Genomic DNA, 13,095 nt, shown 5'->3' on the forward strand with positions numbered 1-13,095 from the left:
AGGTAATTCCAAACGGCTCACATACTTTTTCTTGCCACTGTATTTAAAATATTTCAATTAATTGCTCATACATTCGAAGTATTCTGATCTTTTATTTCAAAAGATAAGTAGTTGAATTTTTTTATATATTTGGAAATACACTTAAAGCATTTGAAAAACTCAAATATACTCTCATGAATTTACATAAGAATTTAAAAATACTGTCAAATAATACAATTTGGCAGACTATTTGGCTTTTACAAATAACCACTCAAATACAAAAATAAAAGTTCTTGTTTTGGGCTGTGTATTTGAAAAAGTGTTTTATATACCAGACACTCAAATATCCTGTACATGTATTTGAACACAGGTCTGCACTTAAATGTAGCATTTGCATGTAAATACACAAATCTGTATTGTATTGTAGTATACTGCATCATATTCTATTGTATTTGTTGTTTCTTTGTGATTGCATTTGAAATCCTCAACTGTTATTTTTTCTGAAGACAGATTCCAATTCTTCTTTCTCTGTTAGACCCTCCAGGCCCTATTAGTCTACTGAGGTCAGTCAGTTGCTATTGTAACCATCACATCCATAATCTCAGTGGTGAGTAGCCACTGAGCTGTTGTCAACTCGCAGATGGCAGATGGCAGTCCTCACAAACACATACAGTGCCCACCAGAGCACACACATAGCCTACATAAGATTCAGGCAGAAATCAATACTGACCAAAAAAGACACAATTATTGTCATAAAGCTAATTATTTACATTCCTTTATTTGTTTATTTTACAACTCCGTTTTAGGATCAGGTTCTCCTGCCTGCTTCACCTCCTAAAAAGATGAAAAAAGTTTTTGAGAAGCAATATAGATACATTAAATGGAGGCCACACAGTATAATTTATTGCCTCTTTCTACATATTATCAAAGCCACTGAAACGTATACTGCGCCATAGATATGGGTTCAAATAGTATTTGTTTTCTTTCAAATACGTATTTACCTGCTCTTAATTGAGCTTGCCTGGCACAATGGAACCAATAGAATAGTCCAAAAAGTGCAAACCCTGTCCATCTGGCACTCCAGGCAGGCTCAATCAAACCTCAAAGGCATTTGAAAGAGAACCAATACTATTTGAACTCAGGTTTGTTTTGACCTCTGACCTTGAGATTGCCTAGTATGAGTGACTGGCAGAATTCCCGCACACGCTCGGTGGAGATCTCTCCCTCGGGCATGAGCCACTTCATATCTGAGTCGCCGTCGTAAATGGGAAGGTCACGTGAAGTCAGGCCGAAGTAGCCCAGAGATTTCTCATTGGACCTCACCCCGTGTACCAGCACAAACAGGAACTGTGGCAAATAAATCATGGTAATATTCAGTAGAGCACACTGTAGCAAATACGTTTGACAACAGAAACTAAAACTAAAATCTGTGATTTTATTGACGAGTAGTTCAATATATATATGAATTTTGTTGATGGGCAGTTCCTTATCTCCTGCATTTGGTAAGGGTTTTCTCAGTTCACAGAGCAGTTCAAAACATCTGACTCCAATGATCCAATTTACATATTAAATTCAAGATTCAATTAAATAGTTGATTCAAAAGAACCGATTCCAAATAGGGGATTAGGGACATTATCTCAAGATTTGAATCAAATGGCCGATATAACAGAGGTTTTGTTCAGTCGCTCTTTTCAGGTCCAGTTGCTGCTTGCCTGCTCTCACCTCGCCAACAAATTCTGGGGCCAGAGCTCCTAGTCGGTCCTTGAGCTCTTTATAGTCACCACTCCCTCTGTTGATGAAGAGCAGGAGGTGTGCCTTCACCTCAGACTGGAACAGACCCACTGCTGTCTGAGAAGAGAGGAGAGAGAGAGAGCTATAGGAAATAGATATCAACACAAGCATGTGACAGTACATTAACTGTCTGTAGGTATAGTCTGGTTATATGACTGAACATGAAAGGCTAATAATACAAAGATGTGATGGCAAGGTGTAATCATGACAAGGCTGGTATAACTGTTAATAGGTGCTGTTGTATAGAGTAGTGTGTAAGGTGTAGATGAACAGTGCTGTGGTCAGTGACTACCACTTGGTTGTACTCGGTGATGTAGCGAAGCTCGTTCATGGTGATAAAGCGAGCAAGGCCGTCCGCCTCCACTTTCTTGGTCTCAGAGAGCTGAAGGTTGTCTTGGTGGTTATCTGCCTGAACACACACATAGATCACATTTTTCAGTTGATATTTTTTCATAAATTTGTTGTCAAAGTTGTTGTAACGGGAGCCAAGCAGGTGATTTCTGATGGACAAAGTGAAAGGTGTGGTGTAGTAGTTTACCTTTCTGAAGATGGCGATAGCGTCAGACACGATGCTGAGTTTGGCCCATGCCTCCTTATCGCTGTACAGAGCCACAGGGATATGCTTCACAGTCTTAGCTGCCTCCACAAGCTCCTTGTAGCCAAAAGTCTCCTCTGAGGGAGTCTGAGAGAGAGAGGGAAAGAGATGGCGAGAGAGAGGGGGCAGACAGAGAGGGAGAGAGAATGTTCGAGTCTAATAACACTCACTACAGTGATATACTATTGAAGTCTGTTTTTGAGATTCAAATGGCCACTTAGCCCAAGTGAATTTCAGTGAATAATATTTTGGTCCCTTGTATTTGTCATACAATCATCCTCAAAGAATGTCTTGAAATAATATTTTGGTCCCCAACAGGTACACGGCAGTCCACCATTTAACATTCACTCAATATATACCAAAGTAACAAATATTTAACAAGGTTTCAATGTTTTGTATTGCAACAGTTATTAAATACAATGACATCCAATTTTTAGGGAATTATTACAGTTTTCTCAATTGCTAAAACACAATTTCAGAAACCTTGCTCCATTTCCTGAAAACATTAAACCCAAAACCTCATCTTCAAGCACTATTTACATAACCTCTGACACCTCTCGCAAAATGAAACATTCGCCTCAAAACAGTTTTACCTGTGTTCAAAATCAAACACTGCTCTCAAATCATAAACAAAGTGATCAAAATGATATACACTCTCAAGCAGTCAGTAAACAATACACTGAAAAATAGAAAACACATTGTTCAAAACATACAATTCTCAGGGAGAAGTACATTTTTAATCTAAAAAAATATTCATATTTTTCCGTCATTGTCTTTTGATGACATGTTATATAAAACATGTTACATCAAAGTAGCTCAAAATTGATCTGAAATTACTACTCTGCTTTGCTCTTTGCAATTTTGTTTTTTGTTCTTCCTCCTCCTTGTACCCCTATTTTTACAGTACTGTACCCTGCATCTCACAAACTTGTCCTTTGTCTCTGTGATACTGTAATTCTTGTTCTTGGTTGATATGAACCAGCAACCAGTCAAAATCTATTGAGCAGTCAGTACTGTTATTAATAAATGGAAAGCACAATGTTCAGGGCCATACAATTTGTCCATTGTACAGTATACAGCCTACAATGCACTGTACTACAGTATACAATACTAAAAGGGCCAAAAATCAAAGGAGTAAACATGTGATCAATGTGCTTCTTCTTGTCTTTGGGCTGGGTCAGGCCAGAGCACTTCGTCGACATCACAAGCAATATTGTCCCTCCTGAGGCAACGGGGAAGAAGCCTCTTGTGTGCCGTATCCAGCCCTGACATGATTCCTCACCTATATCACCACAGGCTAAATCCATGGCTTGCAGCAGATTTACTCTGGTGTAGGGTTGTCTATCATACACTTTCCATCTCCAAGAGGAGAAAAAATCCTCAATCGGATTCAGGAAAGGCGAGTATGGAGGGAGGTACAAGTTCATAAACTGCCCATTGATGTTAAACCATTCCCTTACCTGAGCAGCTCGGTGGAAACTGATGTTAAATCAATTTTGAGTGGTTGTGTTCAATCAATGACATGTGTGTTTACCAGTATGGATGACATGTGCATTAGAGTGCAGAATGTGTTTTGAGAATGAGAATGTGTTTAGAGTTTTGCTGAAAAGTCTACGTGAGATCTGCAAATTGTGTTTTACCATGCGAAATGGTTTAAGGTATTGACAACAGACTGCATAATTAGCTAAATGAGTCCAGGCAACTGAGAACTGTCTTCAGCCAATGGATTTTAGTGTTTTAGCAATTGAGAAAAACTGTAATCCTAGGTTTATGACTTTAGGGATTGTTTCCTAGAGACTGTGCTTCGACAAATGCATTGATGGGTCTTGGATTTTTAGACTGGGTATCTCTAAAACGCTTTGTGACAACTGCTGATGCAAAAAAAGGCTTTTAAGAAATACATATGGTTGATTGACAGATTTTTATTATTATAAATATAATATAACAATATTATTATTACCATCATAATCTTTACTAATATCATGTTACAGGTGAGACATACCCAGAAATGTCAACATCTTGGCAAGTGCTCAAATCTGTACAGCAGCCCCAGACAATCACGTACAGTAGCTCCAACTTACAAGAATGGGTTTACAAGGCAGTGATGAAAACAGTTTATATGAGAGCTAATTAAAACATACAATGATATATATTTGATACAATTACCCATTCAAAACTGTTGTTACAAAATCACTTCTCATTGTGTTCATTTCAAACCTTGAATAATATAATCTGTATACATGTCATTCTATACTGAAAACAGGTACATTGTGAAAGATTTTTGATGATGTTGATGTGATAACACATTTTTTATTCATCTCTCAATTTAGGATAATATCGTTTATTTTTACTTAACTTAAATTGTATTATTTATGTTGTCTCATACCATGATAATACACTACCAAGCAATGCAAGCAGATGTGGAATTAACCCCATAACAGTTGTGTGTCTTTTTGGTTCAAGACTTGATCAAGAATACCAATACGCATGATCAGATCCTCTTTCCTATGCCGGCACCATATAATGCACAGCCACATGCAAATCCATAAACTCCACCAATAAAACATTGAAAACCTTAACATGACTACTGGCAATGTCATTATTTTAGTCACCATCCATCAATTGTTGAATTGTGTTATTTTTCTTTGTACATGTACCGAGCTTCCAAGGGCTGGAGCCAATCAACGTAGTAAATTAAAAAGACCCAAATAAAAGGTATTTGAAAAAATGTGGTCAAAGTATAAAACTTTGCTGTTTTTTTGTTTTGTTTTTTGTTTTGTTACAACAACCAAGTTTTCCTAACATTTGCCATAACTAGTAAGCCTTACATCCTGAATGAATATGAGCTCCCAAATATGTACCTGGGAACACATGGGAGGGGTGGTGTCACGCCCTGACCGTAGAGATCCTTTTTATGTCTCTATTTTGGTTGGTCAGGGCGTGAGGTTGGGTGGGCATTCTATGTCTGGTGTTCTATGTTGTCCTTGTTTTGTATTTCTATGTGTTTGGCCTGATATGGTTCTCAATCAGAGGCAGCTGTCTATCGTTGTCTCTGATTGAGAACCATACTTAGGTAGCCTGTTCCCACCTGTGTTTGTGGGTGGTTGTTTAGTGTTTTGTGTGTTCACCTTACAGGACTGTTCGTTTGTCGTTTTTGTTGTTTCGGCAAGTGTTTCGTATTTTATTAAAGGTAATATGAACACTTACCACGCTGCACCTTGGTCCTCTTCTCTTTCTCCCGACTACGGGCGTTACAGGTGGGACCACATGCACTTTTAAGTAATTGAGCTAAGAACAAAATGTCTATATTGTAATTAAAATCATAGACCCACAAGAGAACACATGACCAAAGCAAAGCGTGAGCCATATATAATTAAAACAACAGTATTCTTAATGAGAAATATAATCTAATAAATGTTTGCATAACGAAAGACAGGAAACTGTCTCCAACATTGTATTTAGCTGTGTATAAAACTTTCATATTGGCAGTAAGGTCATTGAGAATAGCAATAGACAATAGTTCTTGTGGGAGGTTTAGGGATAAATATAGTGAAGGATCATGAATGTTAAAGATTTGATCACAGTGGGGCTTTTGAAAGAGGGGGACTAGAACCCCAAAGTAATAGTGGTAAGAAAGATCATAAAGGTCATTTCAGATTCAGGTTTAGGGTGGTAATAACTTCTTGGAAACCACTATTCACACTATGTGGATTATAAACATGTCCAGACATAGAGAACCATCACATCAAGAAGGTGTAACAGTGATGAATGGCTATTCAATGTACAACAGTATTCTTCTGTAACAAGCAATATGTATTAAATATGTTTACATACATCCATGACTGAATGGTTTCACAAATGCCTTTAGAGGTTTTGTAAGTAAGTTGAAACAGGCCTCATTCAGCAGTCTGAATTAACCTAGAGACACCAAAACATCACTGTTTAGAGAAGCTTGGAGATTATTCCACAAGTAAGGGGCAAAGAGCTGATTTACCGAACTCTGTACAGACCAAAGGGATTTCCAGAGTTAGCAATCCCTGACACTGTGTATGATAACTCTGACTCGTACATCTAATGGTTATTGTAAATGTTAGCTACAGAGGGAGTTTACAGTATGTGAAAGAGCTTTATAAAGGCAAAGAGAGCAACGAATTGACCTACGTGACCTCAAAGAGGGTCGCCTACTTTACGATAGAGAATGCAGGGATGTGTACTGAACCTGGACCCATAATAAAACAAAGTGCTCTAGGGTCAAATGCATCTAAAGGCTTTAATGAAGTGGCAGCTGCATTCATATAGATGATTTTGCAATAGTCTAGTTATCTGCTTTGTACTATTAAGCAAGAGGCCTGACCTATTTCTATAGAAGAAGCCCATTTTTATATTCAGCATCTTAATTAACTAACTCATCAATATGTTTTTTAAAAAGACAACTTAACGTATATACTGATAGACCGTACGAGGTACGTACACTTCAATCGTTAAAATCATTTTTGTGTACTCTAGAAAACAACATATACTTAGTTTTCCATGTATTCAATAATAATTTAAGGGCAATAAAGGTTTTCTGCAAAATAATGAAAGCGTAATGTAGTTCAGATAGAGCATGATCAGCAGGGCGGGCGATACAGGTGCAGGTAAAACTTTTTCATCAAATCAAATGTATTTTACATCAGCTGATATCTCAAAGTGCTGTACGGAACCCAGCCTAAAACCCCAAACAGCAAGCAATGCAGGTGTAGAAGCACGGTGGCTTCTCCCTAGAAAGGCCAAAACCTAGGAAGAAACCTAGAGAGGAACCAGGCTATGAGGGGTGGCCAGTCCTCTTCTGGCTGTGCCGGGTGGAGATTATAACAGAACATGGCCAAGATGTTCAAATGTTCATAAATGACCAGCATGGTCAAATAATAATAATCACAGTAGTTGTCGAGGGTGCAACAAGTCAGCACCTCAGGAGTAAATGTCAGTTGGCTTTTCAGAGCCGATCATTAAGAGTATCTCTACCGTTCCTGCTGTCTCTAAAGAGTTAAAAACAGCAGGTCTGGGACAGGTAGCACGTCCGGTGAACAGGTCAGGGTTCCATAGCCGCATGCAGAACTGTTGAAACTGGAGCAGCAGCACGGCCAGGTGGACTGGGGACAGCAAGGAGTCATCATGCCAGGTAGTCCTGAGGCATGGTCCTAGGGCTCAGGTCCTCCGAGAGAGAGAAAGAAAGAAAGAAAGAAAGAAAGAAAGAAAGAAAGAAAGAAAGAAAGAAAGAGAGAAAGAGAGAATTAGAGAGAGCATACTTAAATTCACACAGGACACCGGATAAGACAGGAGAAGTACTCCAGATATAACAGACTGACCCTAGCCCCCCGACACATAAACTACTGCAGCATAAATACTGGAGGCTGAGACAGGAGTGGTCAGGAGACACTGTGGCCCCATCCGATGATACCCCCGGACAGGGCCAAACAGGCAGGATATAACCCCACCCACTTTGCCAAAGCACAGCCCCCACACCACTAGAGCGATATCTTCAACCACCAACTTACCATCCTGAGACAAGACCGAGTATAGCCCACAAAGATCTCCGCCACGGCACAACCCAAGGGGGGGCGCCAACCCAGATAGGAAGATCCCGTCAGTGACTCAACCCACTCAAGTGACGCACCCCTCCTAGGGACGGCGTGGAAGAGCACCAGTAAGCCAGTGACTCAGCCCCTGTAATAGGGTTAGAGGCAGAGAATCCCAGTGGAGAGAGGGGATCCGGCCAGGCAGAGACAGCAAGGGCGGTTCGTTGCTCCAGAGCCTTTCCGTTCACCTTCACACTCCTGGGCCAGACTACACTCAATCATATGACCCACTGAAGAGATGATATTTATCATTATATTTATATATTTCTGACAAAACAATATTATTAATGTATACCATATAGTTGTTAATTAGACATTCTAACATATAACACAATATGTAGATACTAAAAACTGTACATGCAACATTTGAACAACAATTTCGACCCCCCTCGGGTTATGATGTATACAACATGACGATACATTGGCTATTTTAGTATTCCTTTTTTATTTTTTATTGATTCGTTTTTTTTTACATGTAATCTAAGATCTTCACAAACAAATACATACACAACTTTTTTCATTCCCCCATGGCTATATAAACCGAACTCTAGGTTTCATTTGCGTTATAATAATGATTTACAAATGAAAGGTTCTACCTTTCCTCTCTGCAGATCCTCTCAAGCTCTGTCAGGTTGGATGTGGAGCGTTGCTGCACAGCTATATTCAGGTCTCTCCGGAGATGTTTGATCGTGTTCAAGTCCGGGCTATGGCTGGGCCAATCAATGGTGCCAGGTTTCCTCCAGACATGGCGCTTGGCATTCAAGCCAAAGAGTTCAATCTTGGTTTAATCAGACTAGAGAATCTTGTTCTCATGGTTTTATAGTCTTTGAGTGTTTTTTGGCAAACTCCAAACCGGCTGTGATGTGCCTTTTACTGAGGAGAGGCTTCCACCTCGCCACTCTACCATAAAGCCCTGATTGGTGGAGTGCTGCAGAGATGGACCTCCAGAGGAAATATAGAGCTCTGTCAGAGTGACAATCGGGTTCTTGGTCACCTCCCTGACCAAGGCCCTTCTCCCCCGATTGCTCAGTTTGGCCCGGCGGCCAGCTCTAGGAAGAGTCTTGGTGGTTCCAAACTTCTTCTATTTATAAACGATGGAGGACACTGTGTTCTTAGGGACCTTCAATGCTACAGACATTTTTTGGTACACTTCCCCAGATCTCTTAATCAGGAATTAGTAGAGGATTTATCTGAAAATACAAATAGCAGATACATTCCATTATATCTGCGCCATCGTAGGTTTGGGCAAAGGGTTTCTCCATGAAGTTAAACTCAGACATCTCAGAATTCACAAAGTCAAACACAGACTGCACATGTCGCCCACTTGAGACAAAGTAGCCCAAGAAACGTTCCTGAATAAAGCCCTGATCATCCACATACCTGATGATAACTGACAAATGCAAGCAGACTGGTGTCACCTTAACATTACCAGGAAAACGCTTGACCCTATAAGGTATGACAGTGATTAATCAGTTGTAAAAGGGTTTTATATGGGCTATGATGGGACCAGTTTTTTCTAATCAAGTCAAATGGTTTTTAAAAACTCCTGAAGAAAACTGGCGCTGGGGGGATGAAAACCCTGTCAAACTGTAGCTACCTTATACTTGTTCATATTCATTATATTTAGACTAGATTAAGAGGGGGGTTCCTCGACCCAGACAAAGAGACAACAACTGATAGATAACAGAACTCACAGGGCTGAGCTGGCTTTATGCATGTTTGCATTCAGTGCCGGCCCTCGACGTTGTGCTGCCCTAGGCAAGACAAAAAACTGACGACCCCCCTCCTATCCCCGCTAAACTATGTACAGCAGGGGGTCAGCAATAGGTTTTTTAAAGCTAAAAGTCGCAGGAACAAACATAATAGCAGCCCAATTCATAGGCATATTCTACAAATTAAACAACATTTTTAACAGATCTGGTTAGTAGGCTATATAATCAATTCAATGTCAATAACATAGCCTAATGATTACATTGATAAAATCACCAATGTCACCATTACATTAGTGAGATGAACTTTTTATGAGGGGATTGGGGAAAAACAGCTTGAAATCAAGAGAAAATGTTGTGCTGAAAAAGTCTCAAAAGAAAGGTGGATAATGAAAATAGAAGTTTCAGGGAAGAATGGACAGAGAACTAAGCAAACTTACCATTTCTCCAACGTCTAACCAGAGTGTCTTGTTTGCAATGCTGTTTGCAAATAATTACATCTTAGACATCCTTATGAATCTAATCATGACACTTTCAAAAGTTACCTTTCCACCCAGACAGAGGCTCCACCGATGCAGAAAAATGTAAGCTTCCACTGCTGGCTACTTGTCCGTTGTACAACCCAACAACAGAAGTGCTTCCCTAAAAGCTTCCTGGGTTCAAACAAACATCTTTTTTTTTAATAGGGACAGAATAGCTCATCGAATATTATAGGCTGCAGCTCAGCTTCAGATTGGCATAGAGAGGAATCAATACATTCTCATATGCATCGGAGTCACCTCTTTTGCAGGCATTTGAACGCTTGTTTCTACCATAAGGTATCACAGAGTTAAGCATTGTTATAGAACGCTTTATATAATCTGGATTCCTTGTATGTAGTTTTTTCTACATTTAAAGCAAACAGTAGTTACCCTTTTCTTTAACAAAGGGTATGGGATACCCTCACTCAATTCGAGCCCTGGTTTTAACCAAATACACCAAACCCTTCACGGAGGTATTTAAGGAGTACATGCGACAGTATTAGAGGATTTGGCTATACCGACATCTATGGATAGCACAATTATGTCTGTCAAACAGGTAGGCTCACCACTTATTTTTTTGAATAGGAAGAAATAGGCTCCAGTTATATATGTAATTCGATGATTGGTGCTCGAGTGCACATATAGGAGGTCCCTTACCGGAAAGTTACAATGTTGCAATCACTATGCAGCCAACTACCTATATGAGGAAACCGAGTTTCTTACTAAAAAATATGCCACCTGTTATCACACATGCCACGACACAATAAAATTACACTTTTATTTAACATATCATTTAATATTCCTGTAGAACTGTAAAAAGGAGTCAGATCATTTGAGCTTTGGAAGCAAGTGCCTCATTTGTTGGAGCAGTGTAAAATAAGCTTCATGTCAATGACCCAGCCTTAACAAATGTATTTTATTTACATATTGAATTTGATTGTCCAACATCAGTTTCAGCATTTCTTTCATTTGTGGCCCGCATAGAGTGGCCTCTTTCCTCTGCTGTTGAGCTACATTGCAGTCAGCGATGTTTTCTTTCTAGCTGTCCATGGTCCTGAAATCAAATGGAGAGAGTGAGTGTGAGAAAGAGAGCGACAAAGGAAGAGAGAGCGAGAGACAGGAAGAGAGAAAGAGACAGAGAGAGAGATTAGGATGTAGTCTATTTGAAAATATATGTATACAAAGTAAACAGGCGATAAATAATTAATCTTAATAAATGACTCAGTGATAGAATGAATATGAGTGTATGAACAACACTTCCCTTCAAGACAAGTTGACTCACATGGCCATCCTGGAAGCAAACGCATGCACTGCTTTTTGGAGGTTGATTTTGTAAGACAATTCATGATCAATTGATATGGTGGCGAGTCCATTGAGTCGCTTGATTCATAGTAGAGTTCAGGTAGTTTGTGCTTGGAGAATGTGCGCTCTCCCCTTGCCACTGTCACGGGGAGTGTGAAGAACTCTCAGGGCAACATAGGCATTGAGATACAAGGAGGCCATTTGGTGTCTGGATATATACTCCAATGCGTCGAGTGGTTTTGCCTCACTGACCAGTCTCCTGTTCAAGACTTTGAGCTCATTACACAGCTCTTTTGTGTCGATGTCCCTGGAATCCCCGTACGTAAGGGCCCTCTCGAGTGTTGCGGAGTCCCTGGTAAGCACTACAGTGTCCATGTCCTTGACGGTGGGGTGTTGTACAGGATGCTGAAAACACTGCTGTGCTATTCGAGCTGCGTAAAGCCCTCGTTGACGGACTGAATAGCAGAATCAAGAAACTGATTAAAGAAATGTACTTCGAATTTCTGCTGAGGGTCAGTCACAGGCTCATCCTCTCCCTCGTAGCCAAACAGACTCCTCTTCTTCCTGGGACGGCCAATGGGCTGCACTCGGAAACAGGGCACAATACACATCTCCTCTGCCATCTCATTTGCGCTTGCTAATGCGCCAGCGAAAGCTGCATCGGAGTGGTAGTCTTGGAGGAATACCCTGGTTGAGATCAGTTAAGCCACTGCTTGTGAAAGGTTCAAACTCACCACCTGCAAACTCTTTCTGAGGGGAGTCCATCTTTCACGTGCTCTTTCAGCACGTCACAGCTGTGTGTAGCTCCAGATAAAAATGTCGAAATCTCTTGGATGGTGTTAAAAAACTCAGCTGCCTACAAGCAACACGATAATGCATCAGAGAGAACCAGATTCAGTGAGTGCGTGCTCCATGGCACAAAAGAATGCCCTTGTATTGATATTATGCACTCTCTTTTGAACTCCGCTGTGCCTCCCCCGCATATTTGCCCCATTGTCATACCTCTGCCCTCTCATGTTCATGATGGCGATGCCATGTTTCTGTAGTTTTGAGATGAGCAACTCTGTCATGCCCACCCCGTTGCGTCAAGTAGTTCACTAAACTCCAGGAAGTGCTCTCTCGTGCGCACTGACCCATCATCCTCGGTTGAAACAAAATGCACCACTGTAGTCATCTGATCTGTTTTGCTCTTGTCTGGTGTGCAGACCAAAATTATAGAAACATATCTGGCTGCTTTTAGCTCACTGTCTGCTGGAACTCTTCTGCCAGCATCTCAATGATTTCGTTCTGGATTCTTTTACCAAGGTAGTTCACACGTGTGTCTTTGGGCTGTACTCTCCTTACATGCTTCTTCATGATTCCATCAAAGATACCCAGCATTTCCACAAACTTCAAAATGTTCCCATTATTTGGCCTAATTAAACATTAACTCACATCTGTCATCACTATTATGTTGATTCATTCCAGTTACTCATTTTGGATTGAAAACGTATAGGCAGCCGGGCCAGCCCCAGTTTGAATGTAAACCAAATTTAATAACATTTTCTCCTGACACAAATGGACTATAAATACATAACGTT

At 40.3% G+C, this 13,095-nt stretch overlaps 1 protein-coding gene across 1 annotated transcript; it reads right to left on the reverse strand.

Moving 5' to 3' along the window:
- Positions 1-738: 738 nt before the first annotated feature.
- On the reverse strand, positions 739-12,895 carry LOC139541354 (endoplasmic reticulum resident protein 27-like). Its single transcript, XM_071345919.1, has 7 exons — positions 12,761-12,895; positions 12,010-12,096; positions 2,309-2,521; positions 2,063-2,179; positions 1,702-1,827; positions 1,141-1,326; positions 739-813 (listed from the first exon to the last, which is right to left on the reverse strand). The coding sequence occupies exons 1-7, from the start codon at positions 12,893-12,895 to the stop codon at positions 769-771; spliced, it is 909 nt and encodes a 302-aa protein (XP_071202020.1). The 3' UTR covers positions 739-768.
- Positions 12,896-13,095: the final 200 nt, after the last annotated feature.

This window comes from Salvelinus alpinus, chromosome 2 (assembly GCF_045679555.1).
Source record: "Salvelinus alpinus chromosome 2, SLU_Salpinus.1, whole genome shotgun sequence".
Classification (NCBI taxonomy): Eukaryota; Metazoa; Chordata; class Actinopteri; order Salmoniformes; family Salmonidae; genus Salvelinus; species Salvelinus alpinus.